The sequence below is a fragment of the Lytechinus pictus genome, chromosome 14, assembly GCF_037042905.1.
Source record: "Lytechinus pictus isolate F3 Inbred chromosome 14, Lp3.0, whole genome shotgun sequence".
Classification (NCBI taxonomy): domain Eukaryota; kingdom Metazoa; phylum Echinodermata; class Echinoidea; order Temnopleuroida; family Toxopneustidae; genus Lytechinus; species Lytechinus pictus.
The window spans coordinates 2,864,822-2,884,175 of record NC_087258.1 but is presented as its reverse complement, the minus strand read 5'-3'; the positions used below and the strand labels follow the sequence as shown (position 1 = coordinate 2,884,175).

Genomic DNA, 19,354 nt, shown 5'->3' with positions numbered 1-19,354 from the left:
CCCCCCCCTCTCTCTCTCCCTTTACCTTTCTCTAACCCGTCCTTTGATGACAGATTGTGCTGAACCCATGTACCAACCACAAACACACGCGAATACTCGTTCACTCCCCGCCTCCCTTTTCATTGCTTTTAATTGGTTGCTTTTATTGAATTTGTTTCATTATTTTTCAAATGTCCCCCTCATTTGATCCCTTCATCCCCCCCCCCCCTCTCTTGATTCCTTCTTCCCTTTCCATCTCCTCCATCACTCGATCCCTTCCTCTTCTTTCTCCACCTCCCTCCATCATTTCACAAAAATCTTTACACGATTCAATTTTAAAAAAAAACCTGACACAGATCGCAAAGTAAAGTCCATCCATTCATGCACCTATAATGCAAAAATGATACAACTATTTGAGATCTAATATTTACTTATGATTATTATTTCCAGTTTTTATTTGAAAAATTATCTGCAGGCCACTAACCGATTCATGGCTCAAGCTCACCCAAATCCCCCAAATAACCTGACTTTCGTTAAAGGGTTCTAGATAAATTAAAAAAAAAAAAAGTGATATACAGAAGAGAGGTTTGATGACACAAAATCACAATTTTTTGTTTGTATTTCATTATATGAAATAAGAAATAATTCAATTTTTTTAGGTTTAAAGTTCGTGTTCTAACTATAACAAGTTACAATAAAGATTCCACATTTTGCTGTTTCAGTCAGATCCTATTTAACATTATACATGTATCAGAGGAATCTTTTCATATTTTTCACAGTGAAACAACTGGAATTTTTTTAATAAGGTACTCTAAAATACCACAGTTTACTTCTTGTACATATATGATTAAGAGGAAATTTTCCATTCAGAATTAAGATTTTTTTTCTTCTTTTTTTTAGATTGTTCTTTAGGCCAGATGTTGCCATCATAGAATGATGAAAAGTGCAATATTTCAGCCCAAGTGATGAAGCAAGTATTAGCTAGTGAATCTACTACGAGCTAGAAAAGAAATATAAAATCTCATCAGGGGCACTTTTGCAGAAAGAGCTGCATTTAATTGCAACTCAATAAATTAATTGCAAGTACCTCATACACGAATTTCATTGGTTGAAAGTCAAGTTGCATTTGATGTTTATAGTTGCGCTTGATGAAATATTTTTTTCTGAAACAGGCCCCAGGGTTTACAATAGAGAATAGTCATTTAACCCAAAATCTCCCGGGGTATTTTTATTCTTGTCATTCCCGGGGGGGGGGGGGGGGGCATTATGGCCCCCCTTAAGATCTCAGCCGCGGATTGCGCGATCACAACGAAAATTTGCATGATGGTAGAGAATGACGTAATCTACGCAGTTGCATTGGTAAATTTCACAGAATTCATATATCTTTATTTTATATGAATTACATGTACATGTAATTATGCTAATTTATTCATGAAATCATACTTCTTGCTCTGATTCACTAAATAAAGCTCCTAGAATGCTATTTTTTGGTGAAAATATTCTTTATAGCAATCCTAACAATTGTGAATGAAAAAAAATTCTGGTACCAAGACCGATTTCTTATATATTTTATTGTTTTTTTTATTTTCTTATGTATTTCCTTGTTTTTTTTACTTTTTGTTTTTTATTGTTTTTTCGATGGAAATCGTTCCAGACTTAATTCTGATCATAAACAAGGCAAAATTAATTAGAAATAATGATACATTTATGAATTTTGGCTAAATACACAATTTGCATTGGATTTGTACATGAAATCACGTTTATGAGCAATTTTGGGTCTGACATGCACTTACATAATGTTGCGTAATGTCGTAGCCGCGTACCCGGGCGTCACAAATTTGGTCTCAAAATTTGCGGGAGACTTGAAAGTAAAAAGTCAGTGAGCGGCGAGGTCAATTTTGCGGAGCACATATATCGCGAAAATTGTCGAGGGGAAGGCCATTATGGCCCCCCCCCCCCCCCGGGAGAATTAGGGTTAAAGGAATTCACTAAATAAAAATTGTCAGAATATGTGTAGAATTTGCCACTCTTTTTCTCATGTATTTGCATGATTTTATAGGGCTATGCATCATAAGTCAATAAACAAACCCCAAAATGTAGCAATTTTGTCCAAAACTGGTATATATGTAAAAGGCCCTGTCACATCATTCCGTGCAAGACTTCCGGGTGAGTGCAGTTGATTGCCTGCAATTCACCTGTTTTGAGCATGTTTAAAACTTTTCTGCATGCAAATCAGACTTAAGTGCGCTTATGCGGGCAACTGGTGTGTAAGATACGTGCGAGATACTGTCACTGCGGGTGACCTGTGGATAGCAAAGTTACCCACAAGTCACATGCAAGGCTTGCACTGAACGATGTGACAGAGCCTTAATATTGAAGGGGAGTGATACAATAAAAATGAAATCAGTCACAAGTCAAAAGTAAATTCAAATATTGATTGTAAGTGCTGCAATTAATTTCAAATGTGTAACCGATTGCTGGTCTCTTGTTTTCAAAAGAAAAAAAAAATGTGCTGCAGTTTAACATGATCAGTCAAGAGAATAATTGCAATCTGTTTGTTTGTAATTGTAAAATCAATTGTACTTCACATTTGCAATCGAGTGCAAATTTGTAACTGATATTTGCTATCAATTGCAAACTTTCATTGTCTCATGGAATTAAACTTCTGTATCACAAGTGAGTGCATGGAGGGGACTATAAAATTGATATTTCTGTTTCCCTACACATGTATACAGCAAATAGTTATCTTTTTATTATCATAAGCAGTCAAATCTGCTTAAGAATAACTGCCTGATTATAAAGACCACAAATCTTATTTCCTATTGAAACATGTATTAAAGGAAGCTGTCCATAAAGCTTCTTTATGTACAGATAAGACTGAACATTGCTATATAAAGACTCTAGGCTTCTGACTGGCCATTGTGCGATTATGGAAACAAGTACTGACTACCGGGAATTGCAGTATACAAATATACCAGGCTTCTAGGAAGTACAGTGGGAATTATTTGTTTGAGGTTGGACTGGCAATTACTTTTTTTCCAGAGGAGGAAGCCCAGAGGGAAAACAGTAATGCTGCTAGTACAACAGAGGATGAATAATACCATCTATACTTGCTCAATGCCTGATTTATTTGTTTTATATCCTAATTTTAATAAGTTATAATAATAGACCTTGATTATCTAGTCCTCGTAGTTCATCACTAATCTGAACCAAAATATAGATACCGGTAATGCACTGCGGTTGTGTTGCTTGCGCTGGCTGACCTGTTTTTTCCTGAAGCCACTGTGCCCAATGGGACCTGATTATTGCCTCAGCTGTTCCTTCATGGGACTTGCCCGGTAGAGACACTTCGCTGATCAATGTGTTTGAGAGGATGCATGATCTGCGACGTCAATGATGGAATAGTGCACTATTCAATCATTTACAACACGAAATAGCAAATATCCTTCAGTGGGCATTTTGTGTCAACAGCATAGCTAGAATATGTTTGGTATTAACATGATGGTATTTGAACCAATCACTATACAGGATTTAATCTATGTAGGATATTATGAAAACTATTGACTGGGTATACAGGCCTAGTTGTACCTGCATCCACAATAAATGTAATGAATACTATAAAGACAACAGCTGCATGTAGATATTAGTAACAGTCAAGCAAGCAAGTTAGCTAGTGGCCCGCAACAAGATATATGGGCATGCATTCATCTTGCATGTGTACAGCTAGACTTGCTCATTGTTCAATCATTACCATTTTGAAAAAAAAGAGGGAATTATTCAAACAAATTCTACTTTCAGTGCCATAAAATAGCATTAATTCTTAATTAAAGGGGGCCAGGACATACAACACAACTAATGACTGCTATTTTGGGGGAGATCATAGTTAACACATTTGCCATCGGTGACATTCTCTCGGGGCATAGCACCGAAACCGCCTCGAAGTAAATAATTTTTACCATGCCCCTAAAAGCAGTCAATATTGGTAGATTATCAAACATGTGTAGTGTGAAGAGATGATCCCCCATTATGGAGTCAGTAGAAGTCCAAACGGACTCCAATCCTTGCTAAGGAGTTTCCATGATGACCAGCTACACTGTATCCATGATACAACGATCTTGGGTCACACCCATATTAACTTCACAGAGTGAATATCCTTTAGTATATACATCTCCTCCAGCACAATAAGCATGGAAAGTCAAGTCTCTGAGATCAATGTCTCTCAAAAAAGTCTTTTTCTGGAAGATGATTGCTGTTACCATGGTGATGACAGCATGCTCCCAAATTCCGGGCAGTTCTTCAGTTTGACTTTGTCCAGAATTTGCCGCTCCCTCTCAAGCTGCAAACAGACAGAAAGAAAGTTGGGGAAGAGTGATGAGAGGGATTGACATGTAATAAATAAAATATTTTACATGTAGATTTAAATTAAAAACTTCAAAAATCTATATCTCTGTTATTCTTTGATGTTTATTGGGTTTTTTCAGCAAACTTTCACCACTATTTTCCTCCAATTTATCTGCTTTTATCGAAACCAAGTTATTGTCAGTGTGAACTTCCTCTTTAATGTTGAAGCATAATAATATGTATTTGCAAAGTTGACATCCCAAGCTAATCTAATGTATATTCGCTTGCCCTTGTTACCAAGTTCCAAGCTACATGTAATTTGTCTAGGAAGTGGTTCACAACGCTATCCTTCAAAGTCAATAGCAGAAGGAAATAAACCCTGAAATCTGAGCTCAGACCATTAGCCCCCCCCCCCCCTCCCCCAATCTAGCATAAATCCTAGGATGAGTCACCCAACATTCAATTGGGGTTTCTAAGATACATGTAGCTGATCTTTGACATCTAATCATGACTTCCATGAAATCCTTAATTCTGATCGGTTACTACCATTTTAGTACCCGTCGGATTTTAAGTTAGATAACTTCTTTGCAACTGGGGAACATATAATAAAACAAATAGTCAGAGATCATCACTGACAACTGTTAAAAGCTACTGAAATCCTAGCATCTGATTGGCTCAAAACAAATTAGTCTGTGGAATTCAGGGGAGCATTTCATGAAAGGACTTGTTGAACGTCTTATCTGACAATTACCATAGTAACAGTACTTGTCAGCCAATCAAAATCAAGGAAAGCTGTCAGATCTGACAACTTGTCGGACAAGAAGTGTTGATGAGATGCTGCCCTGGCTGCATGTATTTGCTCCATGAAACACCTTCAAGAGCTCTCATATTTCTTGTGATGGGAGGGTATGAAAACCATTGATTGAACCCATGGTTTATGCAGATTTCCTGTTTAAATTACGCTTATCTACTGCATATATTTTTTTAAATGTCCAATGCTGATGCACATTTTAGTCACAGTGTGCCAAATTGATGCCTGTTGCCATGGTTAAAAGTATGCTATTTCATTCATGAGTCCACTATTTTGAATTTATGAGTCCAGTTTTCAAACAGAGGACTCGTGAATAAAATTGCATACTTAACCATGGCAACAGAAGTCATTTTAGCACACTGTGACAAAAGCGCACATCAGCATTGGACACTTAATAACGAAAGCGGTAAATAAGCATAATTTATACAAGAAATCTGCATAAACATGGGTTCAATCGATGGTTTTAAAAACCACCTTTGTGAATTCAGGCCCTTGTGTTTTCTTACTTCTTCATCTTGGATGGTTTCTTGGAAGGTTTCATAGATTGAGCCTCCATCTCTCTGGTATCCACGCCCATGTCTGCTTCATCCCCTTCCTGGACCACCGACGATGCTTTGATGGCTTTCTTGATGTTCACCACCTACGGATAGCAATAAATTGAGTTTATATCCACTTGGTCCACAACCAGTTGGTCCAATGTTCAGATCGTCTCGTACCACAAGGGTTAGCCAATTTGGTCAACAATTGATTCAGTTTACATGTATATAATAATAATATGCAACATTTATATAGCGCTTAATACAATGTTTCTAAGCACTGCATATTATACAACTCCCAAGAATGTTCTGTAATCTGATTGGTCCAAATCGGATCACATGATATTCAGCGAATTGCACTATTGCATCCAAAATGCACTATCCTACACTCTGACGTCATACCAAATGCACTACCCTGCACTCTGACGTCAGAGTGCAGGATAGTATGAGTTCTGGAATTATCTAGAATGATCTAGAATTTAGATCAAATATATCATTTGGAGCAACTCAGTAACATGGGTGAGAGGGGAGGGGTTGTATAAAACAAAGAATACATGCATTCTTGTGCATAGAGGACCTAAAATATGAACTCTGTGCTCGACTTGCAAAATGGATATACCGCACTCAGTCCTGCGGACCTCGGTGCGGTATATCCATTGGCTCTTCTCGCACATCGTTCATTATTTGGCCCTGCATGCACGCGCTTACGTGCATTATTTGTATACTATTACCCCAGCCTTAGCATGGCTACTCAAGGAATTTCTTCCTACCCAGTACCCAAACACCTGGGTAGAGAGTGGCAAACATAAACGCCTTGCCAAAGGACGTGAGTACTGCGGTGGGATATATACTGGGTCTACTGTTATGAAGTACGTTTATAACTTCCTGTTATCCTTTCAGTTATTCACCTGTCACTTGTCACCAGTCAGTCACTTGTTTACCAACTCCCCATGACATCTAAGATTCCCAGATCCCCTATTACCATGATCATGAAAGACTAACCCCTCGAGTGAGTCAGCTATCTTCAAGGAAGAAGTTTTCTAAGAATTGTGACTCATAACACCAACCCCAGTCACTTGCACTGAACATTACCACAACCCTTATACCAGAGAAAGTTTGATAGATTGTTAAATGTAGACCGATCAGACCATGTTTAGATCACTCATACCCAAATTGTTACACCCCAATACTAATGATATAAATGAGATCTATTGATGATTAGAGACAGAATTAATACTTCATTGTTACCTGTCCATTTGAATCTTCACTGATATCTACTACTGTGTTAATATAATAATAATATGTCCATTTATATAGCGCAGTTACTATGTGCATATGCATGTACTCAACTGCGCTTTGATACTTGGTATCATATTATTACCCCGGCTGTAGCTCAGCCGCCATATTAATAGGCGCTAAAGCGTTCAAGGAATAAATCCTACCGGGTACCCATTCACCTCACCTGGGTCGAGTGCAGCACAATGTGGATAAATTTCTTGCCGAAGGAAATTACGCCATGGCTGGGATTTGAACCCACGACCCTCTGTTTCAAAGTAAGGAGATTAATCGACTGGGCCACAACGCTCCATGAGAACCATTGCTGTTAGTAACTTTGAATAAATACTTTTGAAGTGCAAATAACGCTAAATTGCCAATTCGTCTACTGCCAACTCATCCATTCACCACATGGTCTAATTTCATTTAGTCTAATGCCATTCCGTCCATCAACATTTTGTCTTATAACCATTTTGTCCAATCATCACTTTGTCTAATCACCATTTCGTCTAGGACCAATTCCTCTCATAACCAGTTGGTCTCATATCCATTTCATTTTCATTCAATTTGCACAATTAACACTTAGTCCAATTAGACTAAATGGCATATGGACAAAAGGGCTATTGGACCAACTGAATATTAGACGAAATGGTGAGTGGGCAAATTGGTAATTAGACCATGTGGATAGTGGACGAATTGATGGAAGACCAAATGATAGAAGACAAGTTGGCAATTGGACGAATTGGCATTAGATGAGTTGGAAATAAGCCCAAATAACTTCCCACAATATTACAGTAATGAGAAATAACCTAAATTAACACATAAGTGTAACTTGATCCAGACATTTACGTAAGATCCAACAAAAGGAATCTAATGACATACCTCTGTTTCTATCTGTGACTTCACTTTGAAGCAGTTTTCTTTATGTTTGTTTGCTCTATGGATCTGTTCTTCAACGTTGTTCAGCATTGTATCACAACCATCACACCTACATCAAGGACAAGAGTGAATGGTTGATTCCATCAGGGTTAGGTAAAAAAAAAATTACATAGATGTCCATGTAACGTACTTGTAGGTGTGAACTGTTCTATTTCACAGTGAAGATCACTTCAGATGTGGCTCACATTTCATGTACCAACGTGAAGAAGGTCTCCTACCATAGTAAATCATGTTTGATCTTTAAACCCTCTCTGGATTTGTTCTAGTTCAAATCAACTTGATTACCAACGTTACATGGACATCATATATCATTGGTAATAAACTGTCAAGTCTGAAATTGCAATACAACATGATGCTTGATTAGTAAACACTAGTAGGATACCAATTTTTGGCATTTGCTGAAATGATAATTAGAAGATATTGGCCTAGTTTAAAGGAGACATAGATTTTCAGTTGTGGTATGGACTTGAGACTACAGTGAAGATCACTGTTTAGTCAGGAATTATGAGCAGTAGCGGACCGTGACCCGAAGGAGACAAATGATTGGAGGGGCACTGTATTCTTTGTGAACAATGCTGTGCCCCTCCAATGCTTTGTCTCCTCCGAGTCACGGTCCGCCACTGATTATGAGTAAGAAAGTATTTTTAAGAGGAGTACACCTGTATACCACCTCAAAAATTAAGACCTGTTTCAACCTCATCCCAATTGGGACTCTGACCCCAATTTCTACTGAAAATGGTAGGTCCATGCACAAGTTGACTGGTTAAGAGCTGATGGGTGGAGGGGGTTATTGAAAATATTTATAGGTGCATAAAGGTCCACTCAGAGACAATACTGCATTCAATCTTTTAACAGAAAACTGATTGCATCTTACCATTCTTGTAAAACAGTTACAATGTCAGCAATGGCTTCTTGTCTGATGTCTCGTCCGATAGTACACTCGACTTCTAAGAGTTGATTTTTCTGATCCAGTTTGCCCTGTATGATCTCTGAGTATATTGTCTCGATTATCAGATCCTATTGGTGAAATGAGATTGATAATCCAGTCGATTTTAACTTCTGAAATTTGGCAAGGCGCATAAGACCCCATATCTCAAACCCAAACCTCAATTTTTATGCAACAAAACCAACACTGAAAAACCTGGCATGTATATTTTATGAAAATTAAAGTATGAAATATAATACCTTTCCTGTTATTGAATTGAATTGAATTAATTTATTTTCCATTAAAAACATGCAAAATCAAGAATATACAAACATTACAGAGTATAGAAATAAGACATTATACAAATGACTTATCATAATTTAAAATAAAAGCAAAATACTTCGTTTTATATATACATATTAGGAAAATTGGATGCCCATGGAAGCAGTATGCCTGTAGGGTTGGATCACTCAGTTATTCCTGTTATTTATAAGACCATTTAATAAATTGTAATAATAATTCTCTATGGGCCTTGAGCACTCTACAGAGTGGATTTGGCACTTTGTACATCAAATTATAATTTACTGTTTCTGATCAAATCTGACATTTGATGCCTCTGGTATTGCCCACATTACATTATTTATTACTCCAGCAATTTTAAAATCATCATGCTTATTCCTTCAAATAAAATGAAAAAAATATTACCTCTAACTCCCTGAGGTTCTTCATGTCAAGCTCTTGGAGTAGTACAGAATAAGGTATCCTCTTTACCTTGGCAGCTAATGACACAATTGTCAGATACCTTAACTTGCAAACCATTGGGACTGTCAATTCTGGGAATTTATTAACATTAGCTGAAATAAAAGAAATATAAAAATAAGTTATAATTCAATGAGAAATGATACACTGACGAGGTTAGCACAATAAAGAAATCTCATCCACTTTAATAAATCATTCTTTTCCCTTTCATTTATTTGATCATCTCATTAATTTAGGTAATTTTCCTCATTTTAATTGTTTTATTCATTTTTTTTTTCATTCATTTATTTGAAGGTTTCTATAATTCTAATTATACATTTCTACACATGCCACAATTTAAAAGATGAAATGTAAGGTATGTATTTTCAGCAATTTAAAGGAATTACATATTATATGTACCGACAGCATAATCACAATGTTCAAGTAATGAATATTAAATTTTTTGTCGATAAAAAGCATTAAAAAAGTTTATTCATTGTCATAATTTGAAGGATTTCATGGTTTTTTGTTATATGTAGTTTAAACATCACCAAAGACAACCAACATATTTGTTTTTAAGTGAATTGAGGGGATTTAATTGCTTAAAATTAATTCAATACATATTTTCATGGTCCATTTCAAAGGATAAAATTGTACTTAAAGGTCAAGTCCACCCCAGAAAAATGTTGATTTGAATAGAGAAAAATCAAACGAGCATAACGCTGAAAATTTCATAAAAATCGGATGTAAAATAAGGAAGTTATGGCATTAAAGTATCGCTTATTTTTCATGAAACAGTGATATGTACAACTCAGTGTCATGCAAATGAGTCAGTCGATGATGTCCATCACTCACTACTTCTTTTGTTTTTTATTGTTTCAATTATACAATATTTCATTTTTTTACAGATTTGACAATAAGGACCAAGTTGACTGAAACATATAGTATCAACCAATGCTAATTCCACATGTTCAAGGAGGAATTAATCGTTGTTTCACTTGAAAATGAGAAGAAAATTAGAATATTTCGTATTTAATGTAATAAACTACAAAAGAAATAGTGAGTGGATGACGTCATCAGTCTCCTCATTTGCATACCGCCCAGGATGTGCATATAACTGTTTTGTGAAATTAAGCGAAACTTTAAAATGTCATAACTTTCTTATTTTACATTCGATTTTGATGAAATATTCAGTGTTATACTTGTTGGACTTTTCTCTTTTTATTTAAATCAACTTTTTGTTGGGGTGGACTTGTCCTTTAAGCTACAGCTAAAAGCTAAAATGTATGATACTGTGTGCTTTGAACTTCGATCTAAAAAAAAAATATTCATGATGTTCAGGAAATTAAACAACATTTGGTCTGTTAAATGAAGATGGGAGGTTGACCACCAGATATTTATACTGTATAGAATCTGCACAATTTTGAATGTTAATTCTATTGCAAACTAATATGTTGATAGTCCTTTCCTTTTGTTGATTAATACACATTTCAGGAAAATAGTTCACATTTTCTACTTACCTAAATAATCACTGTAAGTTCCAAAGGCAAAAAGGTTTAACAGTTCTACATAATTCACATTAGGTCCATTGGCGAGCTAAACATAAAAAGAGAGGAAAATTATCAAAGAAGAAAAACAAGGTGCTTGGGATAACAATACCAGAACAAAGTAAATTGGTCCAAAAAACTCTCTCTTGTTTTGGTTCTTTTATTAATAGAAGACTTATAAAATAATCTGCATGAAATGATACAAGTTTTTCATTGGATCAAAATCTTTTCTCAGTTCCTACAACAATTTAGAGTGTATGTTGTTCTGGGGGGGGGGGGGAATTACCCACAGTGTATTGGCATGTACAGGGATGTGCTACTCTAATATGCTTTTCACACTGCATTTCCTTAACCCCATACTATCCTTAACCCCGGACTATCCTTCACCCCATACTATCTTTTTTTCGATTCACACTGTCTTTCTTAACCCCATACTATCTGCTCAACCGTGGTTAATGCCTTAACCCCGGACTATCCCTCAGCTCATGAATATTGATGATTTTACCATACAGAGCGTGATTAACGTGCAATTCAACTTCTGTGATTGGCTAATGCTTAGCCCCACTTTCCTTAGCCCTGTTTCGTTTTCACACTGCATCTCTTAGCACCACAATAAGCCGACTAACCCTGCTTTTTTGCAGGGCCAGATAGTACCATACTATTTACCATGCTAGCCCACTTTGCTAAAACGTAGTGTGAAAACGAAGTGGGCTAAGCTTAACCCCGGGAAATTGGTGGGGCTAAGACCCCCTTAGCCCCACCAATTTCCCGGGGTTAAGAAAAAAAAGTGCAGTGTGAAAAGCATATAATAGGTTACATTTCTTTTTTACATCCTTAAATATACCCGTAAATATCAGAAGTCCTTCCATTGTGTTCAGAGATTCTATTGCACTGTGAATATTATTGGGGGGCTAATAGACCGTAGCCTCTTATATTTTTTTTTTCAGATAGGTATGCTTCATTTCACCTTTACGCACTTGGATGATCCAATGATTCCTGATAAATAATATTTGTGTTTTTAGCGTACCTATGCCACAACATTTTAATATTCCATGGTCTTAATTCAAACAACCTGTGAGAGTTCAATCCTATGGGTTTATGTGAGAACGTGGTTGTCTATATTCTAATTTTACATTGCACAGGATGTACACTGGTCACTGACACTGTCATACATGTTAAACTTGTGGAGGAAGATTGAGCTTGGATGAAAGCTAGACCTGGAAACTTGGCTGCAGATCTCTGCATTTGTCTAGTACATCTGGTAATAAGAAGGTGAAAAGGATCATACAGTCAGAGATGGGCATTGGAATTATTCTTTTACCTCAGTAACGTTTGGCATCTCTAGGAGTTCTCCGAAGACATAGACCCCTGGGGCCTCAACACACTGCTTGATAAGGGCCACCATGGCTGCTCCCTTGGCTGTCTTGGCTAGAAGGAGATACTGCTCCAAGGAACAAGGACTGTTTAGAGTTGTCTTGTTGTTCATGTCTGAGCAAGCTTGTAGAATCACGACCAGAAATCTTACTTCAATTGCCTATAAAGTGAATGAAGTAAGTTCATGTAATAGGTTTAGTAATGTAACTTAAATTGGATTATTGCTATTCTATTCTAAATTCCACTATTTTTTTTCTTTTTATACAGAGCAACTGACATTCTGGACAATAGTTATAATTGAATTTGGCTATTAATGAGATTTAAAACATGATCTACTTCACAAATCTGATCCATTACACAGTTTTGCAGTAACAATAGCTGAAAAATCAAAACACTCATGGTTTTAATTTGCTTTGATCGGCCAAAAGATAGCACCCCGCGGGGGGTCACTTTTTCACATGGCCTGTTACGCACCCGCGTCCAGAAAAAACGTTGAAAAGGGTCCCATTTCAGGCACTCGGGCAGCGTCAACGTTACGGACGCGAGCATCGCGTAACGTTGGGGAACTACAATAAGAAACAAGATGGCGGCGTAAACATCGGGCAAGTCTCTTCCGTCTTTTCACAATATTTTTTCATTTTTTTGATGAATTCTTGTTTAAAAATAACAACGAGAGCATAGAAATGTCGGAAATGAAGTTTTATCCCATGTACATGATTTAGAGCTAGATCTTTTAGAAGGAAAGTAGAAATCTCGGGGGTGAAAGTTTCAGGTTTTGGGGTCCTTCGTGTAGGTGAATAGGAAGGACTCCCTGGCTTCATTGAGTAAGCCTACGTTAGTAAATGATTTTTACTCTCAAGAAGCCGCCTGGCTAGGCTACACAAGACCAGAAGATGACCCGGCTTTGGCCTTTGCACTATTGCAGCTGCACACTCGGCTCACGGTTCGTACCAGGGGCCGCGGAAGCGGGGGGGGCTGGGGGGGCTTCAGCCCCGCCACTTTTTTCCAAAACCGTGTACAAAAACGTAAAAATGACCATATGATTGTGATTTTTAGCATGGTCAGCCCCCCCACTTTTACTTGAGTTTGAAAACCGTTCCGCGGCCCCACTCCTAGTACCAATGAGGTCCAACATTACATGTATGGACCTCATAGGCGACATCAGTAGTATTTTTGGTTAGAAATCTCTGAGAACAGGATATTTATACATTATATCACAAGTACAAGCTATATTCCTTTCTCTTATTTAAATTATAATTTTATAGTGTAAATGCATCGTTAGCAACAACAAAAAATGAAAGAAATGAAGGGGAACTTACATTTTCACGGCTTTTTCCTGATTTTCTGGGCAGCTGCTCTTCTCTTCTGACTCGCGATCGAAGCTGATATGAAGATCACGTGATTTGCGTTCTCGTCAGCTGATCGGTTGGTTATTCTTTTCGTCAGACGTTAATAATATATATTTTATAATGCTAGCATTCATCGCTAATTTAGGTGAAAGAGATTGAAGTTAAACAGCGCCAGGTCGGAATCATAATTATTTTGGAAGAGTGTATTTATACACTCGATCTCATACCTGACGTAGACGGCGCTATTCAACAAATGCACAATCTTCAATATAAAAAATAAAACAGAAAGAACGCCTTGAACACAGGCCAAAATGCCTAACGATTTCTCCGCGGCATTAACAACTATCGTAAAGGGCGCTCCATTTATCAATAAAGATGGATGCTAAGCTGTCTATGGTGACAAAATTTGCCGCAAATATTTACGAAGAATTGTGAGAAATGGTCTGAAAATGCAACAAAAGAACCGGTGAGTACCGATTAAACATTATTAAAGTTGTAAATAGATTATACATACCTTGTAGATTTAGTTTTTAAGGTGATATTAGTGCTTAGTTCTAAGCTAGGGAGGCCCAAACGCGCGTGAGTGGAGTCCCAGTTTATTAGCACGGGTAAGTATTGGGGTGTCGCCTAGAGTGCCGCGGCCCCACTCCTAGTACCAATGAGGTCCAAACATTACATGTATGGACCTCATAGGCGACATCTGTAGTATTTTGTGTCAGAAATCTTTGTGAAGATGATTATTTGTGTATTATAACACAAGTACGAGCTATCGTACTGTCTATTCATTAAATTTTTGTTTAAGAAAGTTAAAGCATTGTTAGCAATAAAAAAAAATTGAAAGAAATGAAGGGGAACTTACATTTTGACGACTTTTTCCAGATTTTATTGCCAGTTACTCTTCACTTCTGACTCGCGATCGAAGCTGATATGCAGATCACGTGATACGCGTTCTCGTCAGCTGATCGGTTGGTTATTCTTTTCGCCAGACGTTGATAATTATATATTTCATAATACTAGCATTCATCGCAAATTTAGGTGAAAGAGATTGAATTTAAACAGCGCAAGCTTTAATTTTCTCAAAAATAACATTTAATTGATTGCACAAGTTTCGCCTTGGAACAAGTAGGATCATTTGGTCCCATGTTTGTGTAACTACGGGGGGGGGGGTGGGGGTGGGGTGTCCCTACCACTATACACCCACTAGCCAGCAATTATCGTTTTTTTCTCTTTTTTTTTTACCAAAATACCTCCCCAAAAAAAAAAAAAAAAAAAAAAAAAAAAAAAAAATAGGGTTAAAGAGAAAGAGAATTGAGGAACACAATATGCTTTATTTTTTCCTCTTTTACTGTTTAACGAGACTTGTAATCAAATATTAAATGGGGCTTAATTAGAACAGCCTTTTTTAAGTCAATTAATAAAAAATATTCCTCCTCGGGATTTGAGCTTTCATGAAATATGAATCTTTTTCATGACTACCGAAAGCGCTAAAAATGTCCAAATTTTTAATTGGTATATAAAGCTTTAGCTCATGCGTTGCGCCCGTCTTATTTTAATGTTATACAATTTTATGCTTTTAATGAATTTCTAATTCTCAGATCTTGTCGCAATCCGATTGGTAACTATAATGAATGATTATTATGTTTCATGAATTGTTCAAAATGTGTCTCTCTATCAGTTTTGAATATTAAAAAAAATGTCAGCTCATGCTTTTTGCTCACAATATTTTGATTAGTAAGAATTTCTTCTCTTGTATATGCGAGTTTGAGTAAATAACTAGAGAGAGAGGGGGGGGGGGTCCCTCACCTACTTGTCCTCGCTTATTCCCAATTTTTTTATATATCATACTCGTGTTCAGAGTGTTTCAAAGTCTTTTCTGATTTTTTAAACACTTTTTATTGTCTCGGAGCTTCCCTCTATTTCTTTTAACTATGATGTAGCCCTTTTTACTTGTTTCAATTCTTTTATGTCTCATTTCATTGAAAACATAATTATTAAACAGACTGACTTTATTACAAAATTTTGATATTATTTTGTCTTGTTTGTTTGGCTTTCTTTTTTTCTTCTTATCCTTCTTCTTACTTTTTCCATTTCCTTATTTTCTCTTTTATTTCATTTCATGAGGCATCCGCCAACTTATATACAACAACAACAAACATATTTATTTGGTGGTGTGCCCCTCTAAAAAGGGAGGAAAATAGGAAGGAAAAAAAGAAGAAGGGAAGGGGAAAAAAAAAGAAAAAAAAAGAAAGATGATGATGATGAAAATTATCTTGGTGATGATGATGGTGGTGGTGATGGTGGCGGTGATGATGATGATGATGATGATGATGATGATGATGATAATGATGGTGGTAGTGGTGATTATGATGAGAATGAAGTTGGTGATGATGGTGATGATGAAGACTAGATGTAATTTTGTTATTTTGTCTTTGAAAAAATTAAGTAGTGCATAGGTGAATTTATTTAAAGTTAATTATGAAAATAGCAGAAAAAATAATTTGAAAAATTGGTATGCGTTCAGGAAAAATCCATCCCCCACCAAAAAATAATTAAAGGTGAGATTTTTTAAATAATTATTTGTGACGGCGTAGGCCTTTGCGAGCAGCTATATCGGATATAATTATGGTAAAAAGTAAATGAAATGTCAAGAAATACGTGATAATGACTTTTATTGTACATTCAGTATGTCAATAGATAACTTCATACTCTCTCCAAAAAGAAAAAAGTGGGTCATTACGGTCCATTAAAAATGGGAAATTTTTGCATTTTGTATTACATAGAATATTGAGCAACTGTTCGTTTATGACGTCACAAATCAAGCATTCGAAATTCTACTAACTCCATTTTTTTTTAATAACACCTTCACCTATGTTTTGAAATTATTTTTCTTTGGCCTATATTTTCACAATCTTTTTATCAAGGTGAAATTCCCCTTTACAAAACAGTATCCGCATGATCAGTGTGTAGCGGTAAATTATTCACCTGATAACTATAGACCTATCTATAATTCATGCGGCTATGTTTAATAATATATTGCTGTGAATAGAATGAATGTCATTAAAAACATAATCTCACTGATCACTAATGCCAGCTCGACGCGCGAACTGAAAAAATATATTTTCTGCCCCGATAATTTGATAACCCTAACCTAACCCAATTTCTAAGTATTTTTATCATAAACAGGATAACTATAGACAATTAATTGAAAACTTGATATTCTTTTGCGAAAATGGATATGAAGGACAACTTTTTAATAAAGAACACAGTTTTAGAGCGTGATTTATATATACAACCGCTTAATCCTGTCACTGTCGGTATGACATGAAGCAGTTGGAACTTTCTGATTCCATCAGCTTAATAATTTTTGCAACAGGCGCCAGTCCAACAAACAGACAGACATTTGCCCAAACAGACAACATCTCAACCTCTGCTCATTTCTTTTTGCACGGACACATAAAATCTCGACCTACCCATCACTTTTCTCACTATTTTCTCCTCCCTTTTATTTTCCATTAATTTTTCTTTCGTTCACTTTTTTTTCTGTCCTCTTTTTCCTTCTATTTTTTTTTCTCGTCTCACCGCTTTTCCTCATCCCCCAGCCCCCGACGCCCACGCAGATTCGCAAACAATATCAAGTGTACTGTTAGGCAAGGGCGGAAATCTCTCCCTAAAGGTAGCCGGGACCAGGGGCTGGAAAATTTGACAAGAAAAAAACAAACAAACAAAAACAAAAAAGAAGGTTTATCACCCCAAAAAGAAGGTCATCTTGACCAAAAGAAATTTGATAAGCAAACAAGCAAAAAAAAAGGGCACCCCAAAAGTAAGATCGTCTCTTCCAAAATACATATTTTATTTCGATTTTGAATGAAAAGACCCAAAATAGTAGGGGGATGACATTTCATAATGTGTCCCCCTACTATTCTAGGTGAGGGGGACATGTCCCCCTGGAATTTGCGCCCCTGTGGGTGGGGGGTGTTGCGCCTCCCTTTCGGAATCATTATGGAAGAGTGTAAATACTCGCTGTGATTTCGATCTCATACCTATAAAAAAAAATAGAACAGCTACGCCTTGAACACAGGCCAAAATGCCTAACGATTTCTCCGCGGCATTAACAACTATCGTAAAGGGCGCTCCATTTATCAATAAAGATGGATGTTAAGCTGTCTATGGCGACAAAATTTGCCGCAGATATTTACGAAGAATTGTGAGAAATGGTCTGAAAATGCAACAAAAGAACCGGTGAGTACCGATTAAACATTATCAATTTATTTAATAGAACATATTTCATGACTACAATGTAACAATTTCTAGATAATATTGCTTAGTTCTAAGCTAGGGCGGCCCAAATGCGCGTGAGTGGAGTCCCAGTTTATTAGCACGGGTAAGTATTGGGGTGTCGCCTAGAGTGCCGCGGCCCCAGCGTACGGTCCGAATTAAGAGGCGATTTCGCTCAGACAAAGATTTGAGATATACCCCACGTCCCAATCAGCTGTGCGGAGAAGAGCAGGACGTCGGTCGGACTTGCTTCGTAATTGGTGGGCCTAGTAAGTAATGGCCCCCCAAAAAAAATTCTTTAAAAAAACTGGCCGAATTTACCACAAAAATATACGCGTATGGGACTGTACTAAACGATAGGTTTATGTCGTTCGTGTTTTACAAGCAAAACATGACTCTAGAGTATGAGAATTACATTTAAAATAATAAATCGATCTTTATTCACCTTAAAGAATTAAGAATGTTTTTTTTTATTTATTTACTTTGGAAACTAAAACGCAAACAATGACCAACTTACAGTGACAGAATCCGCTACACTAGGCACAGCTGCACTTCTTATCTTAATGGATGCACGCATGCGCATCTGAACCGTGCATATATTTTGCTTGGTGATCTATCACTAGTATCATCGGATGGCCAGATTTGGCTACATCTCGTATACCACTTGAAAGTTCGTCCAACTTCACATAAGTACGGTACTAGTAGTCAGTAATTAAACCAAAACATGTGGCCTCCTCTAGCTCCGCGCTTCTCATCATCCTAGCCTAATATTTTTTCCCCTCAATTTGTCCACACTCTTCCTGATCCCGCCCCTAATTCCTGCCCCCCCCCTTCTCTTCTTCCTCCTTCCCAGGCCTATGGGGCTCCTTGCCTGATCCTCCTCCATTATCTACGGCCTCCACCCCCCCCCCCTTGTTACCCCCTCTCCTCCATCGTTTCCTCCTTTAATTACCTCTCTCGCTTCCTATGCCCTCCACCCTCTCGATAGCTTTACTTTCTGAGCTTCCTACATCAGCTAGTCTACTACTAGAAATCCAACCCAAATAAAAACTTGCTGTAAGAGGAAAAAGAAAAAACAGACAAGTTGATATAGGTGAAGCAAATGGATCCTGTTACTCTATAAGATCACATACCCATTCAAGTCATTGAAATCTTTCTCAAAGTAGGATATACCCCAGCCCTTGATCGATTAAAACAATAGTATTTTCCTCTGTTTTTGCTTGTCCTCCTTTTCTTCCTTTTCTTTATTCATATCCTCTTTTTCT

General features: G+C 36.9%; 1 protein-coding gene across 1 annotated transcript; it reads right to left on the bottom strand.

The window, feature by feature from the left end:
- Positions 1-405: 405 nt before the first annotated feature.
- LOC129276350 (COP9 signalosome complex subunit 7b-like) lies at positions 406-18,891 on the bottom strand. The gene is made up of 8 exons (XM_054912732.2): positions 18,607-18,891; positions 12,413-12,625; positions 11,065-11,140; positions 9,512-9,660; positions 8,756-8,898; positions 7,825-7,930; positions 5,638-5,771; positions 406-4,315 (listed from the first exon to the last, which is right to left on the bottom strand). The coding sequence occupies exons 1-8, from the start codon at positions 18,670-18,672 to the stop codon at positions 4,276-4,278; spliced, it is 927 nt and encodes a 308-aa protein (XP_054768707.2). The 5' UTR covers positions 18,673-18,891; the 3' UTR covers positions 406-4,275.
- Positions 18,892-19,354: the final 463 nt, after the last annotated feature.